Source organism: Ambystoma mexicanum, chromosome 6p, assembly GCF_040938575.1.
Source record: "Ambystoma mexicanum isolate Mex_15411 chromosome 6p, UKY_AmexF1_1, whole genome shotgun sequence".
Taxonomy (NCBI): domain Eukaryota; kingdom Metazoa; phylum Chordata; class Amphibia; order Caudata; family Ambystomatidae; genus Ambystoma; species Ambystoma mexicanum.
In genome coordinates, this window is record NC_090935.1 from 1,307,732,780 (window position 1) to 1,307,753,878 (window position 21,099).

At 44.9% G+C, this 21,099-nt stretch overlaps 1 protein-coding gene across 3 annotated transcripts in view; it reads left to right on the forward strand.

The window, feature by feature from the left end:
- Positions 1 to 21,099, forward strand: part of LOC138510365 (perilipin-2-like) — a 559,070-nt gene that overhangs the window by 258,149 nt on the left and 279,822 nt on the right. For all 3 annotated transcript variants that reach the window (XM_069625966.1, XM_069625968.1, XM_069625967.1), the window contains exon 6: positions 20,777 to 20,958. In XM_069625966.1, the coding sequence (XP_069482067.1) occupies positions 20,777 to 20,958 (182 nt within the window). The remainder of the gene's footprint in view (positions 1 to 20,776; positions 20,959 to 21,099) is intronic.

A 21,099-nucleotide genomic window follows, 5' to 3' on the forward strand; every position in this document is an offset into this window, starting at 1 on the left:
AAATAAGGACTGAAGGTGAAGGCCCAAGATGGCCAAAGGACTGAACAAAGAACCTTGTGGCATGGCCATTTTGGAGGTAGGCCACCTATTTGTGCCAAACGTGGTAATCACGGTTTACCTGGCAGGAAAGTGTTAAAAAAATATGCAAAAAGATAGCTGCCACCAGCCCTGTCCAGGACACATCTGCAAATCTCCTAAAATTCCTTTGAGAGCATAGATGGCCTTTGGAAATGACTGAGACCCAAGTGTGCTGTATTGGAAGATACATTGCACACTTGTTACATGTTGCAGAAGGGTTGCAACAGTGGACAAGGACTAAGGGAAACAGTCTCCCAGTACTGATTGTCTTGGGGGCATGTCAGTTTCCCCATAAAAAGTGAGCAAAAGCCCAGAGGAGTGCAGCAGAAGGCTGTGCTCACCTGGCAAAATCAGACTAAAGAGCACAAAAATTTGGGTCAGGGGTGTTAAACCACTGGAGGGAAAATGAATTACATATAAAATGAAATCTTTGCTAAAGCACACTAGTGGTTTCTAGGATTCATTTTGACACCTACTGGGGCGGTCAGTGATGACGGGAAGATTCAGGCGGTAACCAAGTGGCCATAACCCCAGTGTGAACGACATTCATTCCTGAGGTTTGCGAACTTCTATCACAGGTTCAGTCAAGACTTCTCAGCTACTATTACACTCATTATGAGGTTATTAAGAAAGGCAAGCAAATTTGAGTGTGACACAGAGGCTGAGGAAGCATTTAAGAAGTTAAAACGAGCATTTACCAAGGCATCCAGATCTGGAGAGGCTGTTTCAAGTGGAGATGGACGCATCCAATATGGCCACAGGGATGGTTTTGTCACAGGCAGAAAAGGACAGACACATGCATCCAGTTGCAAACAGAATTATGCCATCACGGATAAGCATCTCTTAGCCATTCAAACTGCTTTTCAAGAATGGCGACCATGTTTGATGGGGGCCCGACGTTCTATGGTTTTATTACTCACCATAAGAATTTGCAGTATTTAAGATCAGCTAAAACCCTGAGTCCCGCCAACTACGTTGGTCTCAGTTTTTTGAGGAATTTGATTTCGTGGTCACTTACCATCCCTGGAGGATTAATGGGAAGGCTGTTGCCCTGTCCCGGCAAGAGACTACGGGGGGACAATGTCTGGTGGAGAGAAGTATCAAATCGGAGGATAAGATTGTGGGGGCAGTCACAAAGGATATGCTCTGGGAGGTGTGCAAGGGTTTCCCTAGGAAGAGGTGGCAGTAGGGGTTGCGGGGAAGCAGAGCCAAGAGTATTAAGGAGGGGTTGCCTTATCAGAGAGGAAAGATTTTTCTCTCCACGGAGATTTTGCAGAAGAAAACCTTTTTTTGGTGCCACAAGTCCCCCCTGGGAGGTCATGCAGGAAGAAGGTACAAAACTCCCTTGGATATAACATATAGAAACGGACCCAAGGGCACTATGCTCCCCAATGTCCTTCGAACATGCCTACTGCTAGCCCTACTGGTAGCAGGTCTATTGACTAGTATTACAATTCATTCCACTATACTTGCACCCTACTCTACCATGACAAGTAATATGGCAGATATATTGGGTACTATATTCACCCTACCGATATCCAAGCAGAACCTGAAACATAAGTTCAATACCTTGACTAGAAATTCTACAGAGGCGAGAATAGAGGAGACCTCTCCATCTGACGATCAGTATCCTAGGATCATGGACCAATGACGATTACCATTTGGGCTCAACTTCACTCAGGATTTACCTAAAACTAATAGACCTTGCCACATATCTTCTAGAAACACTAGACTCGGCTCCAGACTCTCCAAACTTTACGAATTACCTGCCAGCTCCTTGATAACTAATACAGGCCCTAGGAGAGAATGCCCTCACTACAAACAAAACATATCCAAAAAAACCAGCCCCACTAATCTACCCACGACCAATGGTCTTACCCACAAAATAAATCAGCAGAATAAACGCTTGACTGCGATACTGGACAAAGAAACAAGTAATTGTACTTCACTCAATCCATTTACAGGAACCCCTACTCCAGACCTTAAGGGAGCCCTAATAAACGCTAGATCTCTAGTGGCGCACTCCACGCAGATAGTGGACTTAATTCAGGCAGAAAAGTATGACTTTCTAGCCATTACATAATCATGGCTACATGCAGCAGCAGGCCCTGCCCTCATGCTCGCAGTACCTGATAATTCTACCATTCTCAGAGCAGACAGAACCGAGGCAAGGGGTGGAGGCATTGCCCTCATAGCTAAGTCTAACCTAACCATGAAACTAGTCCCCTCACCTGACTTTAAATCCTGTGAATACCATACTGCCAAATTACCCATTTCCAACTCCCAAACGATTACTATTCGTCTTATTTACAGACCTCCAGGCCCCATTGGTGCATTTGAGGAGGACATCTCCACCATTTTATCTGACAATCTTGATAGGGGATCTCAACTTTGGATTCAATGACACCACAGACCAGCAAGCTACAGTCATTTCTAATGTTCTTACGGAATTTGGCCTCTTCCCAGGATGATACTTCCAACACCTTGTAGCATTCTCACTAGCTGCTAAAATCCTTAAAAATAACCCACTTGCCTCTCCCACCCTGATAAGGAATAAAAAAGTCACCGCAGATAAGCTCTTACCCTTAATATTGCCAACTCTCAACTCACTACCAGCGACAGCTGGTCCTACTACCTTAGTTAATGAATATAACAAAATCATGACTGAAGCCTTAGATACTATCACCCCCCCTAAAAATGAGGAAGGGTAAACCCAGAGCACACTTGAACTCTTGGCTCACTCCTCACCTCAAAACCTTGAGGGCGGAAATACATTTCTCAAGCTAATTCAAGCACAAAGGAACTCTGTTATTCTGAAAGAGCTTGAAGCCCCGATTCCTGTACCAGACAACTGTGCCAAGGACAAAACCTGGTGTTCTAATATACAGAAGGCTTTAACCAACAAAGTAACTAAGTTGCGGGATAAGATCACTGACAAAAAAGCAAGCTTACCTGTTATTGACACACCAGCTAGTAACCCTGCGCCCTCCCATAAACCATCTCGACGCTTTAGTTTCACCAGAGTCTCAATCCTGGGTGTGGAAAAAAATCATCCTTTCCCTCAAACCCTCGAACTGTCGGGGAGATACATGGCCAGCCCAAATCATTAAAGATGCTGCAAGAGACTTGCCACCCTTCATAACTAAGCTCATTAATGTTGTTCTATACTGGCACCATCTCTAGCAATTTAAAGGAGTCCTATGTTCTCCCCTTCCTTAAAAAAAGTCTTTAGATCCATCTATTCCCACTAACTACAGGCCCATCACAACCGTGCCATTTCTACTTAAAATCTCAGACAGGGTAGCCTATCTCCAGAAACAGGAGTATTTAGAGATTAACCAGTCCTAGGAGTACGACAATCAGGCTTTAGACCTCAACACGGTACTGAAACCGCACTAATTGATCTTAAGGCCCAAATAGACGAACTTCGAGACAAGGGAAATTCGGCTTTACTACTTCTCCTAGATCTCTCGGTGTCATGATTCCTGCCCCTCATGTCCCCAGCCCTCCAAGATGTCAGGCTGGAGCCAGGCCACGCTCACCTACATGGCCCTCAAGGGGCTTACCATCCCACCAAAGACCCACTTGGAGTCAGACTTGGCGCTTGCGGCACCATACTCACTCACTCCCATAGGATAACATTGGGGATTGGACTTGTAGTGCTTTGATGGGGACAAGATGGATGCCCCCACATATTTCGGTTCCCAGAACTGCATGTGCAGGCTAGTCTTTTGGGTGTGGTTCAGCCCCGAGACACCTGGGATACCCAGAGACTATTTAAGCCACGCCCAGGCTGAGAAACATGCTTTGTGTTTTCTGCACCTGCAGCGTGATACTCACTGTGTTTGGATCAGTCTCCAGTAGGCCTGCATCTTTCTTCTGTGCTCAGCTCCTGCAAGAACAAGAACACCGTTAGGAACAGCCTTACCTTGCAGCGCTTCTGCCCATCATTCATCGCTTCTTCTGTTCTGCGGGCATCTTCGGCGGTGTCATTCCCATCCCGACATGCCGCTTCCTAAGGAAAAGGTAAAAGAACAGAAAAAAGGCATTAGTAAGCATTCAGCAAATCTTCGCTTATTTTTAAAGACTGTACGAGCTTCAAACGCTTTCCTGAATCCCAGCCGTTCTGTGGGAACTCTGTCTCTGGAACTTCTCATCCATCTGCAAGAGGGAAAAGACACTCCAGGTTAGCGTGGAAACATCTAGAGGCGCCGCATACCGCACTTACTCACCGCATTTCTTCTTCATAACCGGCATCCAGGCTGAAAACGTTGCAGCACCTAAAAGACACAGAAAAAGAATACAAATACGAAAGAGTCGCATCGCGCTCTCACTCACCTTTAGCGCTACTCATCTCAGCAGCACGTCGCCATCCCTGGACGCCGGCCATCATCTAAGGAAGGAAAGGAACGAAGTTGGAGAACTGTTCAAAAGACTCATTATACTTACCTGTCGGACTCTTGCCAGTGAAGTAACTAGGTAGCAACGAGCCTGCATCAATCAACGCGCCCCTGCGCTGAAAGCAGAACGGAGAGCACACTTTCCAAGAAAACAAGGTGAGCTGTGGATCAAAGGGAAGGGTTGGACCCCGGGGAAGAAGGGGTTCAAGCACACAGAGACAATAGGGAGTTAAACTCTACCAATCCTGTGTTTCAGGCCCAGTCTCCAGTCGAGTAAACTCCAGGGAAGGATTCAAGGTCGTAAGAGGTCAGAACAAGGCTGAGTGACGTCCCCGTGGATACCAGGTGAGCGTCACACTCAGCCGCGTTCGATTTGGTGGACCACAAGGTCCTATGCAATCACCTGGACTCAGCAGCTCACTTCACTCATGAAGCCATAGTCTGGATCCAATCCTTTCTGAGTAAAGGAACTATGAGGGTCTTCTCACCATCAGCAGCAGCTGACCCTATCCCGAGCACATGTGGAGTCTCACAGGGTTCTTGTGTCTCACCCACAATGTACAATATATTTACGAAGCCCTTTTTCAATGATCTGGACCATCTTGGTGTCACCTACACTAACTATGCAGATGATACCCAGATTCTCATACCACTTACTGGGGATTATGACAAGGATTTGGCCTTGGTAAACAAAATCTATCTCATTCAGGCATGAATGGCCACTCACGGTCTATGCCTGAATGATGACAAAACTGAACTCATCATTCTGGGAGTTACTTTCAATCTCAAACGTGGCCACATATACACCTTTTTAATATTGATGGCAACACTATTAAAGTGGCCAAAGAGGTAAAACCTTTGGTTTTTACCTAGACTCCGCCCTCACCTTTGCCAAACAGGTCAATTCCATGGCCTCTGCCTCTGCATACACATTCAAGTCAAACAGAGAAACTAAACCATTCCTATCTAAGAATAGTTGCACCATTCTGGCTAGAGCCTTTAATTTTGTCGAGATTGGACTATTGTAATTCCTTATACTTGGGTGCAAATAAGTACTTTATCGACAAAATCCAAATTCTCCAGAATAATGCCTTTAGAGCGGCACTGGGCATAGCTAAAAAAGAGCACATCTCTGAGGTAAGAAGACAAAACAATTGGCTTTCTACCAGTGACAAAATTCTACTCAAAACTGCCTCGCTTACACACAAGTGCCTCAACAACACTGCACCTCGATACCTCATGGAGAGAATCAATAGACAATTTTCCAATCGTCCAACCAGGACTGCAAGCACAAACTGTCCAGTGGTATCTAGGTCTAAACTGACCAAAGTCGGAGGAAGCAGTTTCCCAGTCAAAGCAGCTCAGACGTGTAACTCCCTCCCCCCATCCCTGAGGGCAGACCAAACTTACCTGAACTTCAGACATAACCTCATCTGGCTTAGAGGAAATGACCAGTAACACACACTTGTTGTTGTCCTACCGTCTTCACCTTTGCACCAGCCCTTATCCTGCACTATACAGTTGCTACAATGCCTAGTAGCTGATGAACCGTAACATTGTGTATTATGTAATTGACCATTCTGATTGTATGTATATATCTCCCAAATAGCTGACCGATGCTAACCTTTCTGCAATACCGGCTTTCGTTTGTATGTAAATGTGTAACCTTAAGCTGAAAATATTCATGTTTCCTCTGCGCCCTGATACCCTGGGTCTGGCCCGCATTACAAATAAAAAAACAAACAAACCGAAGATCTGGTGCAGCTGTATTTTTGGTGGGAGGGCTTAACCGCTGATGTGCCTGATTATGTTTCACATTGTGAGACCTGTGAGATCCAAGTCTGATCTTTTGAAAAAGGCAAGATTGCTGCAACCTTTGCCTACTCTGGAGGAGCCTTGGTCCTGGTTGTCTATGGATTTTGTTATCAAACTACCCAAGGATGGGTGGTTTGATTCCATCTGGGTGGTGGTGGACTACTTGATTAAGCAGGTGCATTTCATTCCTTATGAAGGAATTCCGACTGCGGGAATGTTGGCTGAATTATTCTTGCAACATGTGGTGAGATTGCATGGGTTGCTGTGAACCATAGTGTCTGATCGTGGTTCCCAGTTTATGTCCAGGTTTTGGCATGCTTTCTGCAAGATGCTCAATTTCCTGTGGCTTGTCCACAAGCTACCATCCCAAAAAGTCGGGCAGACGCAGAGAATAAATCAAACCATAGAACAGTACTTGAGGGTTTTTTTAGCAGAAGGTCCGTCATCTTGGGTGCGTGCCTTGTGGCTGGCGGATTTCTGCTATAACAATAAGCAGCATGATTCCCTGGGTATGTCCCTGCATTTCTGTTTATACTGACAATACTGTAAGATGTTGCCAGAGGAGTCTCCGGTACACAATAAGATACCTGCAATTACTGAGCATGCGCAAGAGCTTGTGGTCATCAGACCGAGGGCACGCCAACATCCCAACAGGGCCAAGCATGCCTATAAGAAACAGGCGGATTGGAGGATACTGGAGAGTCCTAAGTATGCTGTAGGGGATTGTCTGCTTGTCCACTCAACATATCAGATTGACCGGGTCTCAAATTGCTACCTCGATTTATTGGGCCATATACCATTGTAAAGTGTATTTCTAAAACAGCAGTTTGTTTGTGATTGCCATCCCTTATGAGGGTACATCCTGTGTTTCATGTTTCTTTGGTTAAACGCGCAGCTCCTGGTGTAGCAACATAGAAGTCTCCCGGGGTGTTGCGGGATGGTCAGGAAGAATTCGAGGTGCATCGTATTTTGGAAGCTATGGCATTTGCTTTCCTGGGTAGGTTATGGTCTGGAGGATGACTCTTGGGAGCCTTGAGATGCTGTTCACGCCTCTCGCTTGGTAAGGGTTTAATCATCTTGCTCACCCGGACATACCGGGTCCTGGGAGAGTGGGTAATGTGAGAAAAAGATGAGTGGGGCTAGCTCTGTGGCTGCGGGGGCACGGAGACTCCATGTGCGGTCCGTGGGGCCCAGAAGACTGCGGGGGCACGGAGACTCCATGTGCGGTCCGTGGGGCCCAGAAGACTACAGTTCCCATGAGGCAATGGGAACCATGGGTGCGTGCGCACAAGCAAGACTGCCTGTAAAGCCCCGGCCCGTGCCGCTAGTTGATTTTGGCATCTGGCATGGGCGGGAGGAGTGCGGGCAGGACCACTAATGACGGCAGGACGGTGAGCGTGAACGAATGGGTAACCGTAGGATGAGGCAACAGGAGAATTCCCTCATGGTGCGCAAGATCTCACTGCTCAGACCGCGGGTTCGTCCCGCTCAAGGCTTCATCTTCAGAGCCTGGGAAGGTGGCAGTCTGCCCCCCCACTCCAGGCCTCAGTTGAGTGCTCCACGTCTCATGGTGTGTGGGTTGAGGACACGTGGGGGAAAGACTATGGCCAGAATAGATAATCTGGCAAGCTCAACCAGGAACGTTTCATCTGGCATACGAAATGTTCCTTTCTTTGTTGTTCAGCAAGTTAAAAGAACGCTCTAAGTACCAGATGTGTTTGGACAGGGGCTAAGAACAATGCAATGTTGGTTGTGCGCGCTAACAGTACTTCTTTGCTAAATACTATGCTCTGCCATGTTTTCTTGTGTTCAGCAAGCTCGCCAGTGCTAAGAGTACGCTCTTGTCTTTTGTATGTGTGCTCATGTACTGCTTATTCCAGGTCTTCCTGGTGCTATCTTGCTTGTTGGTTGCTTGTCAGTTATGTTATGACTCAATGTACGTTTGCTTCTTCATGTGAGCATAGTCCTAATCAAGGAGTGTGCTTACGCTGATCAAGGGACTGAACACTGGTATTAGGAGGTCAGGTGCAACAAATTCAGGTGTTTCTATAGATTTTGTATGTACCTTTCCTTACTTCCCCAATACCCATCCACTTCGCAAGATCCTTGCCCTAATTCTGGTTACCCTAAACACCCCCTTCCCTATCCACATCTTCTCCCTAACCCGCTTCCCCTCCCATTGGCTGCCTCGAGGTAACCTGTTAAACAAAATCAGGAGCCTGTGCCAACCAAGGTGGGAGGGGTCAACTGCATTTGGCTTCTGTGATAAGGTTGGAGGTGTGAGATACTCCAAGGGGTGTGACATTATCAACACAAAGGCAGCAACATTTCCCAGACATCGAACACAATAGTACCCGACACCTAAAGGGGAAAACATGAGGCCAAGGACACCCTCAGGACATAAACCATCCACTACACAAAACAGACCTACACAAAAGGTTCTAGCTCCATTTCCAGCACTATAAAAAAGAAAGCATTAGTGGACATCAACTCAGCAGGACTAGGAGGGTGAGGAAGGGGGGTAGCCCAGTGAAAGAGTGGTCCATGTCGACGATTAGGTTGACTAGTGCAAATGAAATGGTTTTTCATGGAGATCCATGACTGCCACAAAAAGAGATCTTCTGTTCCACAAGGGTAGACTCCTGCAAAGAAGGCACAGTTCGAGGACCAGACTAGCTCCCACGCGAACACCTCCTCAACTCATGAGTTACTGGAACATACAGGACTTCGACTCACACCTAGATCCTCCAGAGTATTTGAACCCAGTTTATTATATAATGGCCTCTTCAGATGAGGAAGTGCCGCCAATGTCGCCATACCCTACAGAGCACACATTCCTGTATACAGACCTAGTCACAGAAGCAGCACAGTGATTTTTGGATTATGACAGAGGAACCTACCAAAGAGTTATATTTCATAGTGAATGTACTAAAGGAAAAGCGACCAGTTTCCGAATGTATACCCCTACTTGATTCTGTTAAGAACTTTAACCTCTCCTTATTGAACCCTGCCACCACTAAGGCAGTTAATCCACGAGTGGAGAAGAAATACAAACCCTCACCCACAGTGTACATAAGAGGCCATCCCATCCCAGACTCTTTAGTCATAGATGCTTCACACAGAAGAGGTACCCTACCTATGGCAGTTACGGAGTACTCACCAGACCGGGAGACAAGACTCACATATGGTCTGGGGAAAAGAGCAGCCAGGTCTGCTGCCTATAACGCAAGAATTGCAAATGCAGGGGCATTCCTTGCCAGATATAATGGCTCTAAAAGGATAACCTGGAGGGACTGGCCAAGCAGATACCTGAAGAAATGCAGAGAGCTTTTAGGAAGACCATTGCAGATGGCAAACACTCTGAACACTATCATTAAAAATAGTATGGACGCAGTTTAGCCAGCGGGCCGACAGATAGTGGGTGCAACCATCGTCAACACCTGCTTGGCTTTGGAGTACAAAATGTAAGCCAGAGACTTAGGCTAGACTCATGGTTAAGCCAAGGGATGAAGTACATCTGTTTGGGACACGGGTAGATGAAGCTCTAGAGGGTGCTTAAAAAGATCACAATACCCTAAAGAATGTAGGTAACATTTCTGGGCGAGCTATTCAAAATGGAGGGTTCCCTACAAATACATGCGCCTTTTGCTCTGCAACCTATGCACAGCCAAGCACCCACCAAAAACAGGCTGGGCCTTGTTGGTTCACAAGATCTCGGAGTCAGCAGCAAATGTAACCTATACTGTAAGGGTGTAGCAGTAGGAGGCTGACCCAAACGTGGCATATTTTTGGTTATAAACTAGTGACTAATAAAAGGAGAAAACCCTACCTATCCCAATTACCAAGAGGGGTTTTCCTGCCTAATCCAAATATTAAGGACTCTGTCAGGATGTCTGTCAAAAAAACAAGTAGTCCACCATTGCATGTCAAAAACCCATTCCCTTCCCTTACTGTCTAAATAAAAAAGAAGTAAAGGGCTGATCTTCATGGTGCAGAAAAATGGATCCCTGGGAGACGTTGGGATGGTAAATAATAAAAAGTCACACCCTCATCCTTCTGTCCCTAAAATTAAGGGTAGAAAGGATTTGCTGAAGATGCAAATTAAAACAATTAGGAAAGTCTCCAATGAGGGTGGAACTGGAAATTCGTAAGGCAAAGCAGTCTTATAAGAACTGGATTAGGAACCACCGGGTCATGCAAAATCAAAGGGAAGGAGAATTGATGTTGAACTTCTTGGTTTTGAAGGGCCCCGTGAGATTTTGGTCTCAATTCATTGGGTAATGCCCAAGTCCTTGCGCAACTTAATCAGATTTCCAAAAAGGAACGGGTGGAACACTTTCTCTCGATCTACGCTGGAATGGGGACAACGGTATAGTTAATTTTGAATCTGTAGTGGGACCAACTTATTAAATCTGGTTCTGTACAATCGAGCAAGATGACATTTTGGCCTGTATTAAGAAAGCAAACCGCCCCAGAGCTGGGGGCCCAACAGGTGAACACATTTCAGTATTCAAATCTGATTCAGAAAGCCAGGCCTCAATGCTGTGCCACTTATTCAATGACAATCTTATGACGGGGTGTTATCCATCATCCTGGGAGACTTCCTTTGTGGTGCCAATTCATAAGTGTGGTCTAAGATCGGACCCTAAAAAGTACTTCCCTAACATGGTGATGGGCGCGGATAGTAAAATATTTGCATCCATCATCCTTATACATTTAAGATTGGACCAAGAGTGTGGGAAGTCTACGAAAGTTTCAAACCTGCTTTCGTAAGGAACAGGGTACTGCATTAAATGGTCACTTGGTCAGAAGTCTACAGGATCTAGTTTGGGTGGGTAAAAGCGATTCGATCTATGTAGTTTCAATAGATATTGCAGCAGCATTTAACATGGTTAGCCATCACAGGTTGTGGTCAAAGCTTGCTCATGGGGTATTCTCCCCCCACCTTTTAAATATATTGGTGGGCTCACATAACTCAAACATTCAAGTCTGATTGAATATAAAGGGGGACTTTGAAGGAAGATTACAAACACAACCTCTTTGCGACAAGGGTGCATATTAGCCCCATGTCTCTTTAACCTGTACATCCTGTACATTTCAGATGCAGAGGAGTTGCTTACCAGGGAGGCTTTTGCACCACGGCAAGTATAAAATAGACCTGCACGGCCTACGCCGATGACTTCATCTTGTTCGATTGCACACCAATCGGTCTACAGAAACCTCCTTTTCAGCGTATGCTCGAGAGAATTCTCGTAGTATGAACCCAAAAATAACAGATTCTAAGATTGACAAAGTCCAGCAGACGGACGAAAGTTACTTGGTTCTTGGATAATTCTATGCTGGAGATCTATTGAAATGTTCTGGGTTTTTGTCTTGGACAAGCCAACTAAAACCTATGTGTAAGGTTTTGTGATGAGTATGGCTTTGGCACTCATAGGTCGGATGCAAAGAATTAACAAGTATGGCAAGTTTTCATTGAGAGAATTGATAAGATTCTATGAGGTCCAAGTGCCTAAGTTGTTATGCAGAGAGCAACCTAGAACTGGTGGAAGCAATGTTATGGAAGAAGGTCTTGCGCCTACCTAATTACATCCCTATATCTCTAATTGGGTATGAACTGGGTCTGACGTCATTAATGGTTCGTATGGAATGGCGAATGCTTGCATGATACTGTAGCATACTTGGTCCACCGAAAGACGACTTAGAAGGATTTCAATCGCTTTTTGATGGGTAAGAGTGTACACACTGTAAACATCTTGGTGGAAACCTGCAATAAACTGCTAAAAAAACTGGGGTTGACAGTGAAAGCCTATTGGCTGATCCATCTAAGGTAAAATAGAGATTGCATCAGCAGGACTGGATACAGTTCTTTGAATCTATGCATAGTTATCTCTCACTTGAACATTTACATCATGAACATAAGTTAATGGGAATTGTGACACCGTATTTGAATGTTTCTTCTAGTGTGATCTTAGAGTCCTCATACATCCAACTAGACCGAATCTGGTTCGCAGAGGTCTTATTTCCAGGGAGGACGCTTACTGCAGATTTTGCAATGAGCTGAATGAAATGGGAAACCTGCAGCACATATATCAATTTCGTAAAGCGTTAATAATCCTGCAAATACTTTATTTTGAGAAACTTGTTTTTAGCGTTAAGATAATTGACAGTGAGAATGCCTGGTCCAGATTATTGGGTGGTTCCCCCACCAGTTGTCATTTTTTTTAATTATGTAAAATTAGGAATCATATCTGATGAAATTTGAAAGTGAATTGCTTGCTTCTAAAGGGTTCTTTATTTTTAGAATTGATGAAAGTTGTGGTTAAATGAATTTGTTTTTAGAAAGATTAGTTATGTGTTGACTTCAGAATTGTGGGGAAGTGAACTTGTTTTGGCATCTTTAAATTGGGAGTTCATTTGCGTCTTAGTTTTTTATTCTGTTTTGTAAATTGATAGATTTTATGGTTTGTTTCTTTTTCTCATTGGTAGAGTGGCAAAAGGGTTGAAATGTAATTTAACCAAATGCTAATAAAAAAATTAAAGTCCTCTTACGGTGCGGGTCCCAGACTCTCCCTTTTTGCTTGGTTGTGCTAATGGACTTGGTTCACTCTCTTGCCACGTACTATCTTGCCGCTCAAAAGTGTAAGAGTTCCTTTTCCTCAGTCAGCTCCTCTCCCCCCTCTGGGCTTCCCACCACCTCCTTGGGGCCCCGGCATCTTCCCAGCAACCTGCATAACTTTTCTTGTGGTCCGCGGTAGTTCCAGGTCTCCTTTGGTGCCTGCGGTCATCTGTGGCGCTTCCCCAACCCTCGTGGTCCTACTTTGGTCTGCAGCAGCTATGCAGCGATAATTCTCTTTTGGGTAGCGTGGCTCTTCCTTCCCTGTTCTCAGGGACACAGAGCTTGCCTTTCCTGGCTTGCCGAGCAATCCTTGCCGCTCTGGACCTGCTCCGGACATTCTTGCTCACGCCTTGGTGTGCCAGTCGGCTGCCTTCCACTTTCCTGGGGCCACGCTGGCTCTAGCGCTTCCTCCAGGGAGGGCTTGCCTCTGTTATGAGTCCCTCCTCAGTTTTATACTTAATGTCCATATAGACTGGAATGCTTGCTGTGGTTTAGTGGGGTGCTCTTAATGGCTCCACATATCTTCGTTCTAGTACAAGTATGCTCACTTCTTATTGGGTTTGTTGGACTCTTCCTCGGCTCAGTTTCCAGATACTTCAGGCAAGTACTGCCTATTCTTCGTCATCTCAGTGGTTCTTTCAAGTGTTGGGCTGTCTACTCTACACAAGTGCATGTAAGTGTGGGGAGATTAGTGTACTGTGTAAAGGAATGAGGATGATGAGGGAGGTTGGGCTGTATTTCGGCCATACCTCAGTCTCCCTTGAGAGTTGCCTCTAGTCCCATAGGGGGTATCCCTCCCCATGTGCCCACCGCCCCCCTGCTGAGTACCACCCCCAGGGAGACTATTGGGTAGCAGCCTCACCTCCCTGGATTTATGGAAAGGGGCTCCCCCTAGGGGAGAAAAGACGACATCCAAAGATTCGTCACAATACACAGAGGGTAAGACTAGGGGTAGAGGACAGCCCACGCAACGGTCGTCCTCCACTCGGAAACAATGACCCCAAAGTTTGGGTCCACTTCCATGCATCCCCAGTAGGACGGCATATAAAACTATTCACCCACGCATGAGCGGGCATAACATCAGACCAGTGGGTGTTAAAATGTCCATGGGGTACTGCAAGAGCTACTAAAGCTTCCATGCAGTCTACGACTGCGGAATAATGCCAAGACAACACAAGGAACTATTACAGAAGGTGTTTAAGGTCTTACTACTAAAGATGGCTATCGAACTCGTACATCAAAATCTGGTAAGGAAGGGCATTTACTAATTATTTTTCTAGTCCCAAAAAGGACAACACAAAAAGACCAGTACTAGACTTGCACCCAGCAAACCAGAATTTAAGACCTCAAAGGTTTCAAATGACCACCTTTCATGAAGTCATTCTCTTACTGAAAAGAGGAACATACATGACCACATTAGACCTGGAAGATGCATATTTCCGTGTTCACCAGTCAAAGAAGATTCCCAACATTCCAAGTAGTGGCACAACACTTTCAGGTCAAACCTTCACAAAGGTTCTCGCAGTAGTGGCGACGCACCTACACAGAGAGAACATACCTGTTTATCCCTATCTAAACGATTGCCTCACAACTGTTGAGATATTGCAGTCATGCCTAGAGAACACACAAAGTGGAAAGCCAATTTCACAAACTAGGATTTAGCATTGAGACGAAATAGTTTAGTACCATCTCAGGAAAAGAAAGTGCCTAGGTGCAATAATGCACTAGCTTTCCCATCGCAGCAGGCGATGCTCACAAACATATCTGATTGGGTCAAGGATATCTGTACAGAGAGTAATGAAATGGCAAGGCATGATGGCGTCCTGAATATATATATTGTCCACAATCCCTCCTAAACATGCGTACGCTACAGCAGCTCAAAACACTGCAGCTTGATAGTTATGAACCTTCCTTAACATGTCCACATTTCTCCAGCTCTCAAATCTCTTCACTCCTATAGATTATCTTTTAAATTTTTTACCATTGCAACTTGAAGGATATTTGCTCACTGCCCCACCCTCCCCCAAACCCCAAAGTTGGCACAACAAACTTGGTATCTGCATATCTTGAATATGGTCATGCACCCACCAATTAAGTTACAGAACACACAACTTGTTAACTTGTTAACCCAACAACACCGGCAACTAACACATCCCTGCCCACACAAATAGAATTTGGCACCTTGGCTCCTGAAATCGCAGTGTAGTCACTTAAAACTTCTGAAAAGATGTATGGAAATTCTAAGTGAAGCAAGAAAACCAAACCCAATGCTTTACTACTCCAACTAATGGGAGCGTTTTGTCATTTGGTGTAAAACAAATCAGATTAACCCCATCAACCGTACCCCAGCAGATTTTGTGATATAGGTATTGCATTTATTGCATCATGGGTTGTTCTACAACTCTTCTCAAGGTACATCTGGCATTGCTAGTGGCCTATCCTACTTCCCAACACAAGACATCCTGTGGAAGGTACCAGTTGTGAAGGAGTTATTTTTTTTTTAAAATTTAATTTATATCTATAGCACGATAGGAAAAAAGCCCGGAGGCATAGGGGTTCTTACAAAACTCAAACAAGGGGTTCTCTCAAAACTCAAACAAATAAATGGAGCCAGACAGAAACCATGGAAATCGGAGCATGTGAGTCAGCAAAACAGCCTGGTTTTCAACTCTGGTAGCGACGCACATGCTCGCAAATCAGATGGAAGGGCATTCCACAGTACCGGGGATGCATGTGGAAAAGACCCACAAGCAACACAGGACAATTTAGCACGTGGGGTGAGCAGCAGGCAAGTGTTAGACCGTCGAGCCCTACGGGGGCCGGAAGCCAAGAGAGATGTTTAGCCAAATACTCAGGACCTTGCTCATAGATGCAATGATGAGAAATGCAATGGACCCGAAAACAAATCTGATAGCTTACAGGGAGCCAATGTAGGGCTCTGCGAGCAGCGGACACGTGGTCTGTTCTAAGTAGTACTTCAACTATGCGCACTGATAAATCCCCACTGGTGATGCCTAGCAGGAGACTGGCACAATAGTCTAGTCTTCATCCTATGATGGCACACGCCACCATGGCACAGTTGTTGACATTCAAGAACGGCCGTACTTGTGCGAGCAACTTCAGGTGATATGAGGTGCCTGCCACCAGACTATTCGCCTGAGCCCTCGTTGGCCGGTTCTGATCCAGGGTCACACCCAACGTTTTTACTTTGGGTTGTGTTTTAATTGGACAGCGAGAAACCTCAAATTGCTCGTATTCTTACCATAGTTTCCTAATTTGGGGACCAGTACCGACCACCATATATTCTGTCTTGGATTCATTTAGTGCTAGCTTATTTGCCAGCATCCACGTTTGTATCAGTCTGTGTGCTATTTAGAGTTGAGGAGTCTACCTTGTAATCACTAGACAGTGGCACAAGGCACTGCGTGTCATCAGCATAGTTTGAATAAACTATGCCTGCAGCATCCAGTTGGTCAAATAATTTGTACGCAAAGATATTGGAGTAGGAAACACTGAGGACCCCTCAGGCACCCCACAAGAAACGTGAAACTCCTCTGCACAAACATCTTGGGCGAAAACGCTGGCCTTGCGCTCAGATAGAAATGAGTGTACCCGGTGTGCCGCTTCAGCTGAGAAATGCGCTGTGCTACACAATATATCCATGAGGGTGGTGTGATCAACAAGATCAAACGCTGCAGACTGATCTAGCAGCACCAACATAGCTGTGCCCCCCTTATCAAAATGTTTAAGATGTTAGATTTCATTTCTGAGGGTAGACTCTGCACTATGGGCACAGCGGAAGGTGGATTGTTTGTCCTAAGATGTGGAATTGGCAGAAGAACTCTTCAATTTGTTTTTGGGCTGTTTTATCCAGGATCTTGAGTAGAAAGGGCACATTATTAATTGGCCAATAGTTCCCAGGCACATTTGCATCCAAGGTAGATTTTTTTTTTCATCAATGGGGGGGGTATAGGCCTGTTGGATACGCTGGGACAGAGCTTTCCCTGAAAGGGGCATTTATACATTTTGTGCTCACTGGGACCAGTTGCGGGCCGCACTCCTTAATGGTCAGGGCAGGGCAAATATCTACCTTGCAGTTTGTAGGTTTTAGTTGCCTAAAATGCTCCTCGCTAATAGGCTGAAATGCATATTTAGGGTGCTCCACACAAGCGGCGTAGTGTGGAGTGATCAGATGGTCTCCCTGTGCATGCTTGGCTTTAATAGAGATGTCCTTTTGGGTATCGAACAATTTGTTACACATGGTGTCTTGGATGGTCCGACACCACTTGGCATCCTTCGTGACCTGCAATAGAACATGACATGAGTCCTCCTGCTCTTTGAGAATCCTTAACAGTTCCTTTGTGCTTGAGCCCGCCCTGCAATCCTCATGTTATAGCAGCATTTTTTTGCTGTTAAAATGGCATTTTTATGTTTTTTGGTTACCGCAATGTAGGTGATTTTGTCTTAAACTGCCTGCGTTTTTTGCCATTGCTTCATGGCGTTCTCCTTTGTTATCCTAACGTTTGTATCTCCGAGCAATACCATTTTTTATGTTGGCGTTTCAGCAGCCTAGTTTTTATTGGCTAGCATATTGACTGCCTTCTCAAGTGTTACCAAAGGCCCTCGCAAATTCATCTCATGTATACAAATCGTTTAGATTGTCTGTCATAGGAGAGAGAAGGGGTATCATTGCCGCAGGGGACAGCTTGCGCTGGTTTCTATACGACGTCCATAACTTTGCTGGATTGATTTTGTACTGCGCAGGTAGAGACCTATCCCATTCCAAAAGGAAATGGTCAGATCATTCATGGTCTGACTATTTGGCGTTCATGGAAGGGGTTAAACTCATGCACCCCCACTGGTGCATCCGCTGCCAGGGTGGGTCCTTAGTACAGTTCTTCGGCGACTCTGGGAGCCCCTTTCAAACCTGTTCACAAGGCTTCTCTAAGGGATCTAATTTATAAGGTGGCTCTCCTAATAGCTGTAACATCTATTGCAGTAGTAAGCGAACTACAAGCACGATCTGTTACAGAACCGTTCACTGCCATTCACAAACATAGGTTGTATTAAGAACAGATCATAGTTCTCACCAACATATATATAAAAATTGTATCCACTGATTCATTGAACTACCTTGTTTATTCCCCCAACCCTTAGAATAGGGGTGAAAAGGCATTGGACACACTAGATGTGCGCAGAGCAGTAATGTTCTACCTTAACAAGACAAAACCAATAATAAAGACCAGCCAGTTCTTTGTTTCATTCGCAACAGGCCGATCAGGGATCCCGTTTCTAAGGTCACTGTTTCAAGATGATTGTCAAACGTATCCAACTGTGCTACACACTAGCACATAAAGCACTACCATTTACTTGAAAAGCTCACTCTCATGCAGCACCAGGGTGACCTTATCCTTCATTACTAATGTCCCTTAAAACGAGATTAGTACGGCTGCAACTTGGACCTTGGTCATACTTCTGGGCCTACTTCTCACCACCAATAAGGCTTACAATAGGCAGTGTTGCAATTTTGTAGGTTTGCTAATTAAATTGACACTTGTGTAACACAGCTAGCTATTTCAATGAGACTGTTCAATGAAAGCTCAGCTCACCTTGCGTTCGCCTTTTGCCGTAAGGGCTGTCTCCAACCGCTCTTCTTTGTTCACTGTAAGTTCAAAGTGGCAAATATAGAGTGCAGCAGTAATGGTCTCCTCCACTCTTAAAATTGCCAAAGGCCTTTGTGAGAAGGCAAAGCAAGAAAAGCTTTCTTTTTCAAATAATTGCAAACCAGAAGTAATAGAGAGACTTTTATTAGGCTAACTGTATCCGGTTTATCAAAGACCAGTATGTGTTACCTTTAATCTTTTGCAAAGACAGTCCTGCAATTCCATTATTATAAATGTAAGTTGTTACATAATTACAATATTGCAAGGGTAAAACGCTGCATGTTGCATGTTTTTAAGTAAAGTTTAGGTTAGTGTATCTAAACCTGTCAATTATGTCTTTGTTGGAAAGGTGCATCATATTGACGAGTGAACACTTTTGGAAATGTACATGATCACCGGGCTAAATGGTTTTGATGGAAAACCTACTTCTGTGGTTTGCTGGTTACATATAGCTGTACAACTGGTGCTCAATCCATGAGCAGATCACATACTCCTTGACATTCCGTCTCGCCCCCCTGTTGCTTTATACCAGCTACCCTGAAAGTGAGATGGTGCAAATCACAATATTCCAACAGGTTTTCTTAGTCTTACTTTCTTTCCTTTTACGTAATGAGTTCACATAGCTAACCAGATGTAAAGTAATGATCAATAATTCCATCTGTCTGTACATCTACAGATTTAGCACAATACCATACACTGTAGTTGGCCTCCGGAGCTCCCTTTGCTCTGATTGTATTATACATCAGCACCTGCTGTAGAGAGCTTGCCAATATGAAACCCAGGAACACTAGCAGAATCTGCAAGTAGCCACCTGCATTTTATGCTGGGACTGCTGCGCATCTGTCAAGCCTTCGCCCTGTCCTTGGAGGTGGTGCTCCAGGCCAAGTCTCTACTGGATTACTGGATCAGTAACATTTGTCTTATCCCTGTAACTTAACGCATGATTGCCTGAGACCTTTGACTGTGTTTGTTGGGGCCTAATTAGGGCCTTCTCATTCATTGCAAGGGAAAGTTATTCTTGTGCTACAATGTTTCCATTAAGTCAGCAACACTTCGTGGGGAACTTGGGGAAAACCTTGCGTTGCCAAGGGTTCACTCTCCACAGTGAGTATGGACTCCCGAACTACAATGTTTCTACTGCCTGCTGAGTGACTCTCATAGGCTTCAGAGAGGTTTGTATGAGTTTTATTCCTGCACTTGCCTGTTGCTGTATATTCCTGAGCTATGTTTTTTTTAAGTGACCATATTGACTGCACAGGGATGTTGATTAATAGTTCGATTTTGAACTGGATGACTATGATGTGGAAGCGTTTTATGTGTAGATGACATTTATCCCCAATAGGTCACCTTTTAGGTACATCCTCTTCTGGTTTGGGGACGTACTGGCAAGACCCTCTACCCCGCCCCCCCCCAGCACACCCCCACCAGAAGTCCTCCAAATCAGGCATGGAACGTTGTCATAGTACCTTGTCAGCTACTGACCCATCTGTTGGCTGCAGATTGCCTGAAAAGGTTGCTCTATGTTGAGCACACTTTTCTGAGTTATCATTTCCTGTCCCTCACCCTGATGAAGTACAGCAATTTTAGGGCTAGAAACTATTTAGTCAAATAAAATGCATCCTTTTCAGTTAAAAATTGAAAAAACAAATTGTAGTTTTTGCAAATGTCTCGCGTGATATTCTGCCAAACACTGCCAACGTCCACGAGTGCTGGCTTGGTGGGGGCGGGGCGAGTGGGGGGGGTTAGAGAAAGGGAATCCAATTCGATGTTAATATTTGAACAAAGCACCCAAATGTCCAAAAGAAAGGTCTTGGCACTGGTGGATAAAACCCACAGCAGTTAAAGTATTAAGGAGCAGAGTGGAAAAAGCGTGTTTGATGTAGTGGGGGTATTTCTAGAGCACGTATCTGAGAGGACCAATGTGAATGGAATAATTGGTTGCACAGCATAAGCTTCGTATTGTCGACAATTTTACTTGTCACTTGTGCAATGGTTAATTTGATCGAATATTGTGGGGTTTTCTGTGCTGCCTGCTCGAGCCCTCTGAATAAAGTTTTCTACCAGATAAATTCTTCCAGGATTCAAGAGAACACGGTCTCTGTTAGTACTCCTGTTATGATTTCGAACAGGTTTTTTTCCTTTGACTAGGGATGGTGTGATGGGGATGGGTGCTTTTGTAACATGTGGTATTTTTTTTGTAGCAGAGGAAGCTGCAGATAAAGACTGTACAATAGAGACACTGAAGCCAAATTGCTATGTTCGACTTGGGTCCTTGTCTACTAAAGTCCGCAAGCGTGCCTACCAGCGAGCCATCAGCGGTGTGCAAGATGCAAAATTAAGGAGTCAGGAAGCTATATCTCAGCTCCACCATACTGTTGACCTGGTAAGTAAGGAAGGCCTTCTAAAATCGTATATTGTAAGAAAAAACATTTTGGGCCCGATTCATGGAAGTGTTTTTATAATGGCACAATCCCATGGGAAAATGTTCCATGAATCAGGCCCTTCATGTTTCCATATCATTGGC